At 35.4% G+C, this 17452-nt stretch overlaps 1 protein-coding gene across 3 annotated transcripts in view; it reads right to left on the reverse strand.

Moving 5' to 3' along the window:
* Nucleotides 1-4337: 4337 nt before the first annotated feature.
* Nucleotides 4338-17452, reverse strand: part of SHOC2 (SHOC2 leucine rich repeat scaffold protein) — a 51777-nt gene continuing 38662 nt past the window's right edge. For 2 of the 3 annotated variants that reach the window (XM_080643108.1, XM_080643110.1), the window contains exons 5-9: nt 16353-16541; nt 11626-11748; nt 9729-9866; nt 8645-8762; nt 4338-6980 (exon numbers count right to left, since the gene is read on the reverse strand). In XM_080643108.1, the coding sequence (XP_080499234.1) occupies nt 6772-6980; nt 8645-8762; nt 9729-9866; nt 11626-11748; nt 16353-16541 (777 nt within the window). In that variant the 3' untranslated portion in view covers nt 4338-6771. The remainder of the gene's footprint in view (nt 6981-8644; nt 8763-9728; nt 9867-11625; nt 11749-16352; nt 16542-17452) is intronic. The other variant, XM_080643109.1, reaches the window with a different exon arrangement.

A 17452-nucleotide genomic window follows, 5' to 3' on the forward strand; every position in this document is an offset into this window, starting at 1 on the left:
GAGTTGGTTGTCTTTAGTGAGCGGTGCTCCCGGGCTGTGACCAAAAAATGATTCTCAGTCTTCCCCTCTTCAGGGGCACAGGCAGACTAGAGCTGGGTATTTCTCTTCCCTCAAGTCAGTCAGACTCTGATACAACCCCAACAGGTTAGGCTCTGGTAAAATACTTTCTCTTGAGGCTAGGACTTAAGAACAGAAATGCTCTCAGTATATTTCAAAATGGCTATTTTCCCCTTTCCATGCTGGAAGCAAAAACGAGATTGTTCCACAGTCTTCACTGTGAAAACCTACTAGGGCTCCTGTAGGTAAAAACTCAAAAAAAAAAAAAAAAAAAAGTGTGGGGGCCCCTCAGACTGGGCCTTGTTTTTAATTCTCAGACTGGATCACACTGAGCCATCAGCAATTCATCCATTATGGTTTAGGCTTTCCTACCCCAGCACTGGTTTCCATGGAGGCTTATGCTCTAGTGGTTTGATTCTCTGTATCTGCCTCGCTCCGATGCTGGAAGCAGCAGTTTGCCCTGTAACTTCAAATCTCTGACAAATGGTCCATGTGATTTCTTTGAACCCCTAACTCTAAAGTCATCAATCCTTAACTTTGTCCAAAACAAAAATTTTATTAAATATTTCACCTATAATCAACACGAAAGATTACTCGCACAAAAATAGTAGCAGTTAAGCATATAAATTATACATTAGACTGAAGTCTTAACAGTTTGTGGCTCAGATCTTGCATGTGGTTTAAAAGAATAGGAAAAGTGTGGAATTCAATCTAAATTGCTCAGATTTGTGGTAGTTACAATGTATGGTTTTTCCAATTTGTAGATTCTCAATGGAGGAAAATTTTGTTTGATTTGGCTTTCACCTGGATAACCCATTTAATAAAGGATCCATTACCAGCTTTCATCCGGTTAGTAAATTTCAATCAGAGCAGTGGAAACAATGGGGTTTAGATGGGAAAGCATTACAATGGAGTGGCAAGAATACTAAGGAGTCAGAAGACCCAGGCTCTAATTCAATGCTGACATGATACTGCATCAGAGTATAACTCATTCAATTATCCTGGATAGCCTCTCATCTTGAAAATAAAGATAATGAAGTCAGAATTATATAAAAACCAAAGGAACAGCAGGGAAAATGAAGTTAGCTTACTTACTTAAAATAATACACAACTGATCCCTAAAAAAAACCAAAACTAAATATAACCAAAACCAGTGAGAGGAAAAAAATGATTACTAAGATTGCCAAATTTTTAAGGTTCAGAAGTAACCTGAGTCCTTAACAATCCTCAATAAAATGCACAGCCCATGCCAATTCCAATAATTCAAAGTGTTCTAAAATTCACTCTGGGACAAATAATAGTATATAAAAGTTATTAAATAACTGCCAAGGTTCTTAGATATAAACAAACTCTTCAACTTAGAATTGTTTGTATATTTTAGAATTGTATATTTTAAAAAGCTGGCATTTACTACATGGCATTCAAATGTATTAGAAAAGCTGGAAAAATGCAATCTCCATGAAGTGTGTATAAGTATATATGTAAAATGAAAAAAGTAAACCTTATCACTCAGGTATCTCACCTAAGGATGAAGTAAGACTGCTTATGCCCTGGGGAAGTAACAGGATAAGTTATTACTGTACAAAAACAGAAAACTAGAACAATTTTGCTTAGTTTTCATCTGCAATCTAAACAAGGTAGGGGTTATTTAGAATGCTTGACTGTACAATATTCTTTTGAAGTTGACATCCAAGGCCAAAACGTGTAGATTTCTTATTTGCAACTAAGCTGATGTTCACAGAAGTAAACAAATAAGTCATCAAACATTTTAATGGAAAATGGTAACCATTCTAAACCCAGGTTCATCCCTAACTCTTCATGTTAATATTTTGTTTTCTATAAACCCAAGTCTATGAGTATTTTCTTAAAGGCAATCATATTCTCAATTGCCTCGGGATGGCCCTTATTAAGCAGTAACAGGAGGTGCTTTGTTTGGAGGTTAGAAAAATTGAGCTCTGAATAAAATCAGCTATTCTTAATTTTTTAGAAGATTACTCAAATATGTGTGAAATCCATTAGACTGTGACCTCAATAGCAAGTGTTTGACAAGCTATATGATAAACATTTTATACTACATAGTGCTACTTACAAGGCATATTATCTGTAATAAAATTCAGCAAAACAATGATCCTCCAAAATCAACACCAGGAACTTCTTTACAAATCAATCACCTGCCTGACTTAAAACATAAGTTCACTTCATTTATGTTTTCTCCATTATGCTTTGACTATCTCCCATATTCATAAATATGTACTCACATAAATGGTATGCCTACACTTTAGAAACTAAAAGGCTAATTCCAAGCATTCTGAATGCTACTTCTGCCACAGCAAATTTGGACATTTTGATGCTTAAACACTGTGTATTAAAATTCCCTAATATATAGCCCTGGTCAGTGTTGCTAAATGGTTAGAGCATCGGCCTGCACACTGAAGGATCATGGGTTCGATTCCTGTTCAAGGGCATGTACTTGAGTTGCAGGTTTAATCCCTGACCCTGGTCGGGCTCATGCGGGAGGCAATCAATCAATATGTCTTTCTCACATTGATGTTTTTCTCTCTCTCTCTACCCCTCCCTTCCTCTTTTCCACTCTCTCTAAAAATGTACAAAATATCCTGGGGTAATGATTAGCAAAAACCACACAAAACTCCCTAAGATATAAGTAATATTAAAATTAGGTTTTCTAATTGTTTTTCAAAGTTATTGATAAAAAATAAAAAAAAATTCAAGCATTCAGATTCTTATCTCTAATCTCAAGAAGGAAATTTAAAGTAACCATATATTCAATCAGGTGATACCTTTAAAAAGATTTGGACATTCACATTGCCTAATTTGAAGGTAATATTTTTGAGTCAGAATTGTCTTGTGTACATTTTTGAATTATGCCCCTCCCAAGTATAAACTCTGCACAACCTGCAAGACCTGAAACCTGACAGCCTTGTCTGTACTACTTTCAGTCATGGACACTCTTCCTGCTACCAAACTTTGAAAAGTCCCAATGTAAAACACGATATACTACTCTCTGGATAAGGTAAAGACCTAACACTAACAAGTTATTTACATTAAAAAGTTTATGATTAGAATGTATAATGTTAGCAGGATAATTAAGTATATAAAGTTCTTTAAAGTTACTAACAACTTCAGTTTTAAAAGTTAAAAATACCCCCCCAAAAAACACTTATATTTTAAAGTGTAGTCTCCTTAGTGTTATCAGGTTTAGAAGACATTCTATTCAATAACCAAGTATTGGTATCTATTTTATTAAACATTCTCATAATACTTTATTAATCTAAGAATATTCCAAATCAATGTCACAATTCTGCAGATTCAAATTCTCAAAATATTGTCACATTTTCCAATTGTCCCAACTGGCTCTCAATGGCCAAAACAACCAAAAGAATAAAGAAAAAAGTTTTAGATATTTGGTATACTACCTTATCCTCTAGTATAGGCAGAAGGAAACCTTTCCTTACAAGTTATTCATTTTAAATTTGAAAATTTCAGGAACTTACTCTTCTTATTTTTAGATTGTGACATTTGCTTTCATCTAATCTTAATCATGCAAGAGTAAACCACATATCCTGATTTTCCAGATTCAGTTCTGATGTACAGTTGTTGGCCCAATGTAATGATTGGTTGCACCCCCTTTCCATTTCAAAGTGTCCCATTTAATATATTTAAACCACTATCCATTCTTACTGATGAACAATTACAAATTCTGCAAGTTGAAATTTGGATTCAATACACATGGCTTAGCAATAACTGAGATAAAAAGTTATAAAAAGTTATCAGAGAAAGACTAAATTGTGATGTATAACAGTTTGTCCATTTTTTAAATGAATCAGACTTGATAAATTAGATATCACATTTTTAGAACTCATTCCAATGGCATCACCCACCTTTTAATAAAAGTACAAATAAATTTGTGTTTTTTTCTCCTTCAAGAGTTTCTATTTTTTACTGCTTTCATTTGTTATCTATCAAGTTTATAAATTAGTTAGCATCTCCCCGCTTCTTCCTGTATGAAATAATCATTTGGAATTTTATAAGTATTAAACTACCACAAAAGGACTGTTTTGACAGTCGCTGTTTTGTTATTATACAGGATGGGGCAAAAGTAGGTTTACAGTTGTGAGTACATGAAACATTTTATTCTTGTATTATTTATTATTGTATTATCTCCCATATGAACAATTGTAAACCTACTTTTGCCCCACCCTATATATCAACAAAAAGCAAAGTTTAGAGCAATGTAACATTCTATGACTTTTTTTTTTTTTAATTTACTGAGCCTCATAAAAAGACTAAACCCTTTCTTTAAGAGAAAAATTTTGGATATGCTAGTTAATCCTACTGCAGTTCAGGAAAAGTATTAGCTCACATGTAGTCAACAATATCCCTTACATTCTATTTAAATACTAAATATTTTGATTTCACAAGGATATCCCAATTAGAGTCCACTTTAGTTTTTTGTTATAAGTAATAAAATTCATGGGCTCTTACAATATGGCAGCCATGCCCAGAACATATGTTTTATGCTTCTTAAAAAATTTTTAACTCCTCAGCTATATATGATTTGCCTATAACATCACTTCTACATGTAAGATTTTGATCATTCTGTATCTGTTATAGACCAATATACTAGTAAATTAAGGTAGGGTAACCAAAATGCTTAAAAAACAGTATCTATTTTCATTGTAAAGAAACAATACTCCCTCCCCCCCCCCCCAAAAAAAAAGACATTAGGTTATTACTCCCTTTAAAGTTCAAGTTCCACCATCATAATACCTAAGCACCCCGGATATAAAATTTTTAAAAACCACACATACACACAAGCTCTAGGTAGAGCTGTAATAAACAAATTCCTTTTATAAACAAAATTTTAACTGAAAAGCCACAGTAGATGGGGGGGGGGGGGCGGGGGGGAGAAGAAAGGATATTACTTGGTAAAATCCAGTGACATCTACAATAATTTTACAGCACATTTAAGCATTCTAGGATTTTATATCTTCACCTGCCTTCCATTTCTTAGTTGCTCCTTAAAAATTTGCCAATTATGAATATAGGTTCCACCTCAAACTTAGTCCTGATTTTGAGCACCAGGAAAAGCAAAACAACACCCCAAATTTCTATCTTAATATCATGGCCTTAATTCAAAAATGGTTTTCTTTAAAACACAATGCCCATCTAAATGGAAATAAAAAAAAGAAATCCAAGCAGCAATATGTAATTACACATAATAGTTATTCATTACATGGGATGTGTTTTTAGAATGATATCTAGAATGCACTTGCTCTGTGACTCTCTTCAAAAATTAAACCGACGTAGACTGACACTATCAAAAGTAAAAGTACTGTATAAGGGGCACGCATTTACAACACTGCCAGACTAAAAGCAGTAAAGCAAAGAAAATACATCAAAGAGCACAGGCACATCTTACAGAACTCCCACTGAACTACCAATGGCTTCTCTGCAATATGCCTCTTTTCCATAACTATATTAACTACCAAGAAAGATGAGATTAAAATCAATGGTACTGAACTGAATTGTTTGAAGCCAGTGCCCCACATGTGGGGAAAAGTGCATTTAGTTCAGCAGCAATACAGCACAGTGTGAAGATATTGTGCTTAGACGCAGATATTCCAGAAGTGAAAGATGTACAAGGCAAGTCAAGATATAAAACCATAGTACACTGTTAAATAACCTTGAAACATACATATATTGCAGTGTTCAAAGAAAAACATTCATTTTCATTGTACAAGGCTAGGGAGAAATCCTTAAAGTTACCTACTGTATTTTATGATATAATAAATACATATCTATATAGCATTGTATATACATATATAGAATGTGTGTGTATGTATATTTTTTTGCCAAATTTTTGTTATTTTTTGTGGACCTGCAACTTTTAGGAATGAAAACTCCTTTGAAGTACAAGTTTCTGTTCCCCCAAACTTAAGAAAACATATTTATACTAGAAAAGGTCTCAATACCCTCCTCCCCCCAACCAAAAGACTCAATTCAAATATTTTGCTTCACAATTGATCTGAGAATCACAATTACAGGAATTCTAGAATTTTGACTATCTTTCCACTTTGCCAGTTGTTTCAAAAAAGCAAATATATTTTATATTTAAACCAGCTGATGCAAGTTCTTTGCAGAGAATATAAACTCTAGATTTGACTGATTAAAACAGAGCAAATCAAAACAATAACAACAAAAAATCCAGTGATTTACTCTGACTGTAAACAATATATAAAATTTAAATCTCAAATTTCAAAATAAGTTAAAGAAAAATTCTACCATCAGGACCTATAATACTATAAAGATCTGACAACTGGTAAGGGGAAAATGTGTATGAAAAGTTGCAACAAAATTATTTGCCCATTATTTTTGCTAAGAGAAAGTATATCTAACTGTACTACCTCTGCCCCTTAAATTTAATAAATTCAATACAAATGTCTTGAGCAAACTGGCATATTACACAACAGGAAAACATCCATCAAGTTCAGCAAAGAAAACTTATATAAGCCTTTTGTACAGAATTTTTAAAAAAATCTAAATGGCTATGATTCCTCTATTAGCAGAAACACATAATGCAGACTTTATAAATCTGCCAAATATATCAATATCTACATAAATAGACACAGATATAGATATGAAACGTTAATGGCAGTCTATTTGTGAACAGTGTGTGGGACCAGCAGATTTGTATCAGACCATGGCACGATATGGACCCTGCATCTTTAAGAACTGAATGATGAAAGAAGGACCCCCAGCAACAATCTGAGGTGGAAGGTGACTGAGTGGACAGTTCTCAATACTCATGATTGAAAGCTTGCTGCAAAGAGCCAGCTCAAAGGGAAGGCTATGAAGGTTGGGGTTGTCATTCAAATACAGTTCCTCTAGGTTCTCCAGTGTACCTGTTTAAAAAAAAAAAAATCAAATCAATTACTATTTTTTAAAAATTAGTTACTACTAAATAAATTCAATGACATAATGCTGTCCCGAGCATTATATGTACTGAAATACCCGTTTCCTCTTACTTTCTTCTCCTCACATTAAAACTCTCTACAACTGCGTGTCTCAAGCTTTACTGCATGTTCAAATCAACTGAGGAAATGTGGAAAACACCAATATCCAGGTCACACTCCACATCAGTTAAATTAGAATCTTCCTTTTTGGCTGGTTTTCAAGGTTGGAGAGGTTTTTGTATGTGTTTCTTAACTCCAGAGATAAGTTTACTGTACAGTCAGTGCCTGTAATCATTTTTCTGTTGTAGACAATGTGACAATCTCTCGTATTAATCAATTTCTCTTGTGGAAAGGTTTTTGTTAGTTGGTATAAATCTCTCACTAAGGCATCACATATTTACTTTTTTAAATATTTTTATTAATTTCAGAAAGGAAGAGGAGGGGAAAGAGAGAGAGAGAGAGAGAGAGAGAGAGAGAGAGAGAGAGAGATCAATGATTAGAGAGAATCACTGATCGGCTGCCTACTACACACCCCCTTCTGGGGACTGAGCCAGCAACCGAGGCATGTGCCCGGGGAATGAAACTGTGATCTCCTGGTTCATAGGTCGATGCTCAACCACTGAGCCACATCAGTCAGGCAAAAATAAGCCAAAAGTCAATTTATATAATATTTTTAATTTTTTTCTTAGACTTAGGATACTCATACTTTCTAGGGAAATGTTTCAAGCAACTGCATGAGGCCAGCTGCATAAATACACTAGAAATAAAAGTGTAAAGTTGCCTCATGTTTTGCCAATTTTTCAACTTCCAAATTTGTGATACTTGATAGTGGTATGTAGAAGAATAAAAATAATGGCTACCGAGTAATAGATTTGTTTACACTTAATAGTTTATTTAATATTCAGAGAATGCTATGAGAAGTTACTATTATTATCCTTATTTTACGAGCAGGAAACTTGAAACTTAGGGTTCCCCTACCTTATCCAAAGCCATAAAGCCAAATTTTGAGTTGTCTATTTTACTTCAAAACCATTCTTCACCACTAATCTATACTGCCTATGGAACAGCATGATATAGATAGGAGACATAATACATGAAATTACTAATTTAAAAATTACTTTGTGACATCAACTCTCTTCATAAAATGGGATTACAACTTGCACTGCCTCAAATTCAAGGTGGTTATGTTAATAGATTTTTTTTAAAAAAAACTTAGAAAATTCTAAAGTATTCTCAAATATTAATATTAATGAAATATTTATTATTAATTCTAAAACCTCATAAGGAAATGTTTTGACATAAGACATTACTAGTTTAAAGCAAGCCTGTGTAATTTTTAAATTTAGAAGAAATATGAAGTAACTCTTTGAAATTAAGGTTATACCTATTAGAACGTAAGTATGCTAAACCTTTCTCAAACACAATATTCCCCCTATGAAGAAACCTAACCAAAACCTACCAACCCACCAACTACTGGTGCTTTATTAAAAAATAAAAACATCTTAAGTCTGCTGGAACCTCAGTTGACAAAAACAGATTTGTCATAATTATCTGAAATACTACTTGAAGGAGCAAATTATTAGTACAGAATCAAGCATCCAAAGGTTTCATACCAATTTCCTCAGGAAGATGAGTAAGTAGGTTCTCTCCAAGGCCTAGATGTGTGAGATTCGTAAGGTGACCAATGCCCCTGGGAAGAGTGGTCAACTGGTTGTTTGTCAAGACTAATTTCTGAAAGATCAATTTAAGAAAAGATGGTTACATGTATATTTCCAACAACTGATATAAATTTAGAACTAAATATCTACTAAACCAAGAGCATAAGCAAACAGAGAAATTAGATTGGACAGGACAAGAATAAGTTTTTCTTTCAAAAAATATCATTCGTTAGGAAGACAAAAGCAAACACGTTAAATGAACATAAAACTCAGCTCTAAAGCTATAATAGGAAAATCTATCTGGTCCAAGATCAAATTCTTAAGAAAAATGAGCAATTTGGAAAAGCTTTAATCATCCTATCTAATAAAAGAGTAATATGCAAATTGACGGTCACTCCAACACACAAGATGGCTGCCCCCATGTGGACACAAGATGACCGCCACAAGATGGCAATTGGGAGGGACCAGGCCTGCAAGGGAGGGCAGTTGTGGGCAATCAGGCCAGGAGGGGAGAGCAGTTGGGGAGGACCAGGCCTGCAAGGGAGGGCAGTTGGGGGCGATCAAGCCTGCAATTGGGAGGGACCAGGCCTGCAAGGGAGGGCAGTTGTGGGCAATCAGGCCAGGAGGGGAGAGCAGTTGGGGGGGACCAGGCCTGCAAGGGAGGGCAGTTGGGGGCGATCAAACCTGCAGGGGGGGGGGCAGTTAGGGGTGGCCAGGCCAGCAGAGGAGGGGAGTTGGGGGCGACCAGGCCTGCAGGGGAGGGCAGTTAGGGGCAATCAGGCTGGCAGGGGAGCAGTTAGGCATCAATCAGGCTGGCAGGGGAGTGGTTAGGGGGTGATCAGGCTGGCAGGCAGAAGCGGTTAGGGGCAATCAGGAAGGCAGGCAGGAGAACAGTTGGGAGCCAGCAGTCCTAGATTGTGAGAAGGATGTCCCAGATTGGAGAGGGGCAGGCTGGGCTGAGGGACACCCCGCCCCCGTGCACGAATTTCGTGCACCAGGCCTCTAGTATAACTATAAAATCATTAGGATAATATTTTACCTGTAAATCCTTAAGATAAGCAATTTCATTTGGCAAGGATTCCAATTTGTTCTCCTCTAAATCCAGCTCTCTTAACTTCCTAAGGTTTCCAAGACCATGGGGAAGCTTCTTTAAAAGATTGTTTGATAATATCAAAACCTAGGGAGAAATTATTGATAGTATTTGGCAACTCATAAAATGGAATTATACATTACCACTGTGTGGCTTAAAATTTATTAAGCAATGCTAATTTTCTAAACACTGAGTATTAAGAATAATGTTCAAATAAATCACAGAAAATAATTAACTTACTATTCTAAAAAAAAAATTACCGTAGTTATTGGAAAAATGGATTTTATTTGATTAAGTCAAAACTAATGTAAGCAAAAGAATTTAACTTTAAATTGAACTGTATATAATTATTAACTTAAAAATATATACAATTACTAATTACTTATAGCAAGATTCATATAGTTAATGGTATTCTGATACTGAGTAAGTTACAAATGTCTACTAGGAAACCGGTTATTTATTCAAACCCCTTACAAACTATCATTTAAGGAAGGTAACAACTGACTTCTTAAACTGCCTACATCTATCCACCACAGTTATTATTTGTGGTATATTTATTTACATTGCAAGATATCCAACAATATACTGAAGAGGGGAAAAAAGGTTGAAGATAGTCCTTGTTCTCAGAGAAGTTACAATAGGGATGTAGAGAAAGAATACTGGGTATGGGGATAGTGAAAAGGAAACTAAGAGGAAAAATCTACATAAGGTTCTGGTTAATTTTTTATGCAAATGTATTTCCTTCAAAGTTATACTATCCACAATAAAATAACCATATACAATTAGACCAAGAAAATAATAATAGCAGTTATCATTTACTGAGTTTACTAATTGCAGGGCACTATACTGAATGTATCAACTACAACCTTACAAGAAAAATACTACATATTATCCCCATTTCACAGGTGAGGAAAATGACACTTGGGAAGTTTAAATCCATAAATAGAGATAAAAGTGAAATTGTACTCAGATCTGTTTGGCTTCAAAGCTCATTCTTTTAACCATTATACCATACTTTCACCTGACTAAATAAAATAAATAAATAAAAGAAGCCCTAACCAATTTGGCTCAGTGGATAGAACATCGGCCTACGGACTAAAAGTCCCAAGTTCAATTCCGGTCAAGGACACGTGCCTGGGTTGTGGGCTCGATCCCCAGTAGGGGGCATGCAGGAGGCAGACGATCAATGATTCTCTCTCATCACTGATGTTTCTATCCCTCTCTCCCTCGCCCTTCATCTCTGAAATCAATAAAAATATATTTAAAATAATAATGAATAAAAGAAAAAAAAATCATGTTTTTAGAAAACCAGGATATAAAGAAAAACAATTTTAAAATATGTATTTACTATTAGTAAGCTTTCTCATCAAAAGAATGAAAATCGCAGGGACTCAGAGGCAGGTGAAATCATGCTTGACTAAGGAGGTGACAATAAGATGGACCTTTAATTCCAGAAAAGAATTTTAAAAGGAAAAAGAAGGGAATGAGGAGAGGGCATTCTTGATATCGAGAACAGTAAGACTAAACATATGGAGCTAGAAATATGCATGTGTTTCCAAAAAAGAAAATAATCTATTTAAATAGTAAATAAAAGAGTAGGTAGATAATTAGGATGGAAAAGTAGGACAGAATTGCATAAAGGGTTCTAAATGCCAGTCTGAGGAATCCATAATTATTTTGATAGACAATGATGCAGAGTTCTTAATGGGTTTGTATGTTTAAGAGAGCCCTAACATTTCTAATTATGATCTTCACTCAAATAGAAATTGCTTATTTTAATTGGAAACTTTATAAGTGAGGTAACTGTAGAAGGATTGAAGGAGTTATAAATGCTCTTTATACACACCTCAAGAGAAACAAGACCAGACACATCCTCAGGGATCTTTGTGAGCTGATTAGTGGCTAAATTCAATTCTACCATACTGGTCCAAGTTCCAAAATCCAAGGGAAGTGATGTCAACTGATTGTCCTAACAAAGACAAAAAGAAGCATCTAAAGTATAACCATAAAAACAAAGTTCCATATACTATCCGATGGAAAGAGAATTCTTAAACAGAAAACTTATTCCCTTTTCTTGATAACAAATAAAGAACAAAAAGCAATAAAAACTCTAAACCTTCAAAGTTTTTCATACAATAGTTAGGTTTTTGTTTTGAGGTAAAACTGGAAGTTTGTTCCCTATGTGATTATCTGTATTGGATATAGAAAAAAATATACCATATAAACCAACATGAGATTTCAAAGGTCCCAGTGATAAATGTTTTCCCCATTTTACAATAATGTACAGAAATCACTGAATAAAATGTGGATGCTCATGAACACAATGAAAGAATAAACATCTAATTAGGGCCTACAAGGAAACTAGATAACCACAGCAATTCTAGAAATGCTGAGCAATAAAGTACGAGAGGGAAAAAGTCTTAATAAGACAGCAAATTAAATCATTAAATATTAATTAAGTATCCACAATTTTACTTTAAAAGTCCAAAAGAAAAGATGACAAAAAATATTTATCACTGAATAAAAACAAATGATGAAATAGTGATTCTAATTTTAAAAATTAGATATAGCTATACACAGAAAATAAGTGAAATATATGCCAATGATTCACTATTTTTTTCTGCTTCCTCATATTCATTTATAAAACACGTTTTTATCAATGACAACTCTTACCACACTGTCGTGTGTTGGGGGTATTGGTATTGAGAGCGGACCATCAGTCCCAGTTGGTATCAATGATATATGCCAATATGTTACCAGTGATCCTACCTCTCATTGGTGGATCATTTTATGTCCTTTTTGTTCATCTGTATTTAAAAATTTTTTTTTGTAATATACAATGATTACTTTACATGAAACTATCCATAAGAGAAATCCCAAGTAGCAAACATTCATTTGAAAACCAAGTTTTTCTTTTATTTATTATAACTTATTACCTATTAATTATAACATTTAAACTTATAACCTATTGATGCCCAAACTACAGATAGTTAATAGGATGATAAAACATTTTCATTTTAAAAACTTATTACTCTGCTAATATGAGCAGGAAAATGTCAGGCTTTATTTGCCTTCTTTCAAGAAAAACTTTTGATAAACATGTTATAATTTTGAAGGAAAATTAAGACAAAGCTCTAGCCGAAACCGGTTTGGCTCAGTGGATGGAGCGTCGGCCTGTGGACTGAAGGGTCCAGGGTTTGATTCCGGTCAAGGGCATGTACCTTGGTTGCGGGCACATCCCCAGTGGGAGGTGTGCAGGAGGCAGCTGATCGATGTTTCTCTCTCATCGATGTTTCTAGCTCTCTATCCCTCTCCCTTCCTCTCTGTAAAAATATCAATAAAATATATATATATAAAAAAAGACAAAGCTCTATGCAAAGTTTTATTATTTCACTGAAAACAACAGGCTTTTCCAAGCTAACATATTATATTAACATCATATCCATAAAAAGTATAATCAAATGCAAAAACTAATGAACACCTACCTGGACTGTTGTGTTCTAAACCTCTTATTACAAACTGAACATCAGGTTAAAGCCATTACCACTGCTAACTCTCATATAACCAGACTGAATAACAATAACTTTTATACCTGCTTAAGATTGTAAGATTATTTTGAATTTCCACAAGTTCATTTAATATATACTTCCAAAGAATTATCATAAAGAATAAATATATTGCCCTAACCGGTTTGGCTCAATGGCTAGAGCGTCGGCCTGCGGACTGAAGGGTCCCAGGTTCGATTCCGGTCAAGGGCATGTACCTTGGTTGCAGGCACATCCCAGTGGGGGGTGTGCAGGAGGCAGCTGATCGATGTCTCTCTCATCGATGTTTCTAACTCTCTATCCCTCCCCCTTCCTCTCTGTAAAAAAATCAATAAAATATATTTAAAAAAAAAGAATAAATATATTTATGAAAAAGTATAGACAGAATCGAGACTGTAGTTGAAAGAACCACAATTATGTTGAAATGGTTCATCAAAGACAAAAGGATGTATTATGACACAACAGAAAGAACACTGTAACTGAAGCTTGAAATATAGGTTTCCTGAATTCCACCTCAGCCATGAATTAGTTATGTGGCCAATTTATTTATTTCCTCTGGCCCTCAAGTTTGTTCACTACAAATTAAATCACTAAACAATTCATTTTTCATTTCTTTCCTCCTTTTGTAATAAACTTTTTTCCTTATTTCAAATATAAAACTCATTCACTGTAGAGAATATAGATAAACAAAAAAGAAACTAAAGATGCCCATAAATAATTCTGATATTCAAAGATAAACACTGTATTTGTTATCTACACTGGCTAATATATACATGTATTTAAATCTATAGATATTTCATATAAGTAAGCACATTAAAAACAGCTCTTAAAAATATATGTATGGAAAGTCCTGCATGCTTTAACTTTTTGTACTTAATAAATTGAGAATGCTTCAACTGGTATTTACTATTAAACCAGAGTATTATTTTTAATGGCTTCATAGTATTCTATTAAAGATACAGAGACATACCTGAGAGATATTGAAGGTTTGGTTCCAGACCACCACAATAAAGCAAGTAACACTTTAGTGAGTCACATGTATTTTTTTTGTTTCCCAATGCACAACAAAATTATGTTTATAATATACTGTAGTCTACTAAGTGTATAATAGCACTATGTCTAAAAAACAATGTACATACCTTAATTTAAAAATACTTTATTATTAAAAAATGCTAAGCATAATTTGGGTCTTCAGCAAGTGATATAGTCTTTTTGCTGGTAGAGGGTCTTACCTAAATGTTGATTGTAAGGGTGATGGCTACTGAAGGTTGGTGTGGCTGTGGCAATATCTTAAAATAAGAGCAATGAAGTTTGCCACATCAATGAACTCTTCCTTTCATAAAGGACTAGAGGCCTGGGCACAAAATTCGTGAGGCGAGGGGGGTAGGGTTTTCAGCCCGGCCTGCGCCCTCTCACAGTCCAGAAGCCCTCGCTCCTTACTGCCCACCTGCTAGCTGCTCCTTCCGCTCACTGCTCCTTAGCACTGCAGCGGAGGCAGGAGAGGCTCCCACCACCATCGCTGCGCTCGCCAGCTGTGAGCCCAGCAGCACTCCCCTGTGGGAGCACATGGACCACCAGGAGGCAGCTCCTGCGTTGAGTGTCTGCCCCCTGGTGGTCAGTGCGCATCATAGCGACAGGTCGTTCTGGTCGTTCCACCGTAATGGTTGCTTAGGTTTTTATTATATAAATTTCTGCAGCCTCCCTACTACCTCTCTCAGCCTTCAAAGAATTGAAGAGTTAGGGTCTTGCTCTGAATTTGGCTTTGGCTTAAGGGAATGTTGTGGGTGGTTTGATCTTCTATCCCAGTGGTCGGCAAACTGCAGCTCACGAGCCACATGCGGCTCTTTGGCCCCTGGAGAGTGGCTCTTCTACAAAATACCACAGCCTGGGCGAGTCTATTTTGAAGAAGTGGCGTTAGAAGAAGTTTAAGTTTAAAAAATTTGGCTTTCGAAAGAAATTTTAATCGTTGTACTGTTGATATTTGGCTCTGTTGACTATTGAGTTTGCCGACCACTGTTCTATCCAGACCACTGAAACTTTCTCCATATCAGCAATAAGGCCGTTTTGTTTTCTTGACATTCATGTTTTCACTGGAGTAGCACTTTTAATTTCCTTCAAGAACTTTTTGTTTCTAGTCACAACTCAACTGGCACAAGAAACCTAACTTCCAGCTTATCTCAGCTTTCAACATGCCTTCCTCACTAGGTTTATTCATTTCTAGCTTTTAATTTTAAAGTGAGAGACATGCAACTCTTCATTTCACCTGAACACTTAGAGGCCACTGTAGGGTTATTAAATGGCCTAATTTCAATATTGTTGTGCCTTAGGAAATAGGGAGTGGGAAAGAGATGAGGGAATGACAGGATAGTGGGGCAGTCAGAACACACACACAGCATTTATCAATTAAGTTTGCTGTTTTATATGAGTGCGATGTGTGGCACCCCAAAACAACTACAACAGTAACAACAAAGATTACTCATCAGAGATTACTATAACAAATATAATTTAAAAGTTTGAAATATTGCGAGAATTACCAAAATGTGACACAGAGACATGAAGTAAGCAAATGCTGTTGGAAAAATGGCACAGACAGACTTGCTTGATGCAGGGTTGCCACAAACTTTCAATTTGTCAAAAAACACAGTATCTGAAAAGTGTAATGAAGCAAAGTGCAATAAAATAAAGTATGCCTATAGTACTTTTAAAAAATGAAATCTCTATTAATATAATAATTTGCTACCAATTAAGTAGAAAGCTCTGCAATAAATATCCCTACAATCATACCTTTATGAACACTTGATAAGTACTTCTTTAGGACAAACTGCTAAGGGTATGCATGGTCCTAAGATATTTGTTATCTAATACAAATTGCCCTGAAATACCCTTATTATCAGTTTAGACCCCATCAACAAGAAGCAAATACCCATTTTCTACACTGATAGAGAAAACAAATATTAGCAGAAGTGCTAGTCACATAGCTTTTTTTCCTAGTCACATAGCTTTTTTTCCTTATTAAACAGAAGCTTACCTTCATATTCAGCTTACTTAATACTTTTGCTCTGGAGAAAATTCCAAATGGAATTTTATTGATCCGATTGTGTTCCATGTTGAGAGAATAAATGGTGGAAAACTGAGATGGACCACCTACTGGATATAACTGGAAGCAATTTCTAGCTAAGGTCAAACTATTCAGTTTCACAAGACTTGATAAAAGGCTCTGTAAAAAAAAATGAAATAAAATATAAGAATTAGAACTGTAAAAAGATTTAAAGGGCTTGCAGGAAAGAAACGATAGAGACTAGTTGGTCTGCTCTGTGATGCCTCATGGAGAGTGACAGTCACTATTCAATTTTAGCTAATTGTTCCTTGCAGAAATATGGAACGAATATAGTCAGGTTTTCAGATTTTACAAGAAACAGCAAATTCATTTACTTATAGGAAATCTTCTGTTTTTTTATTCTTTGGCTCAATGTATTTAAACCGCTCTATAAAGAAAATATGTGGGGTAGAGATGCTTCTTGAGTGGCCAGTTTGAGACCTCTAGACAACAGAAACTTTGGTATCAGCCAGTCCCAGTCCTGCCATTTGCTGTGAGATCAATCCTTTCCAGCTCTTAGTTAAGTACCTATCTCTATATTATTAAGATTAACATAATGCCTGGCACAGACTAAGCAGTTATTTAGTAATTTAATGGTTCCTTTCAGGAATATTAAATTCAAAAGATGATTAAACTTTTTGGTATTACATAATACACTAGTGGCCTGGTGCACGAAATTCATGCACGGGTGGTGGGGGGGTGTCCCTCAGCCCAGTCTGCACCCTCTCCAATCTGGGACCCATTGGGGGACATCCCTCTCACAATCCAGGACCGCTGGCTCCTAACCACTCACCTTACTGCCTCCCTGATCGCCCCTAACCACTCTGCCTGCTGGCCTGATCACCCCTAAATGCTCCCCCCTGCCAGCGTGCTAGCCCCCAACTGCCCCTCCCTTGCCGGCCTAATCCACTATCCCCTTATTTCCTTATTTCAGCCTTCTACCATGTAACCACAGTGCTAGATGTTTAAGTATTACAAAAGAATTTCTGCTATTAAGAAGACTAAACCCTATTTAGAGAAATAAATCACAC

The sequence above is a fragment of the Plecotus auritus genome (genome assembly GCF_963455305.1).
Source record: "Plecotus auritus genome assembly, chromosome: 9".
Lineage (NCBI taxonomy): Eukaryota > Metazoa > Chordata > Mammalia > Chiroptera > Vespertilionidae > Plecotus > Plecotus auritus.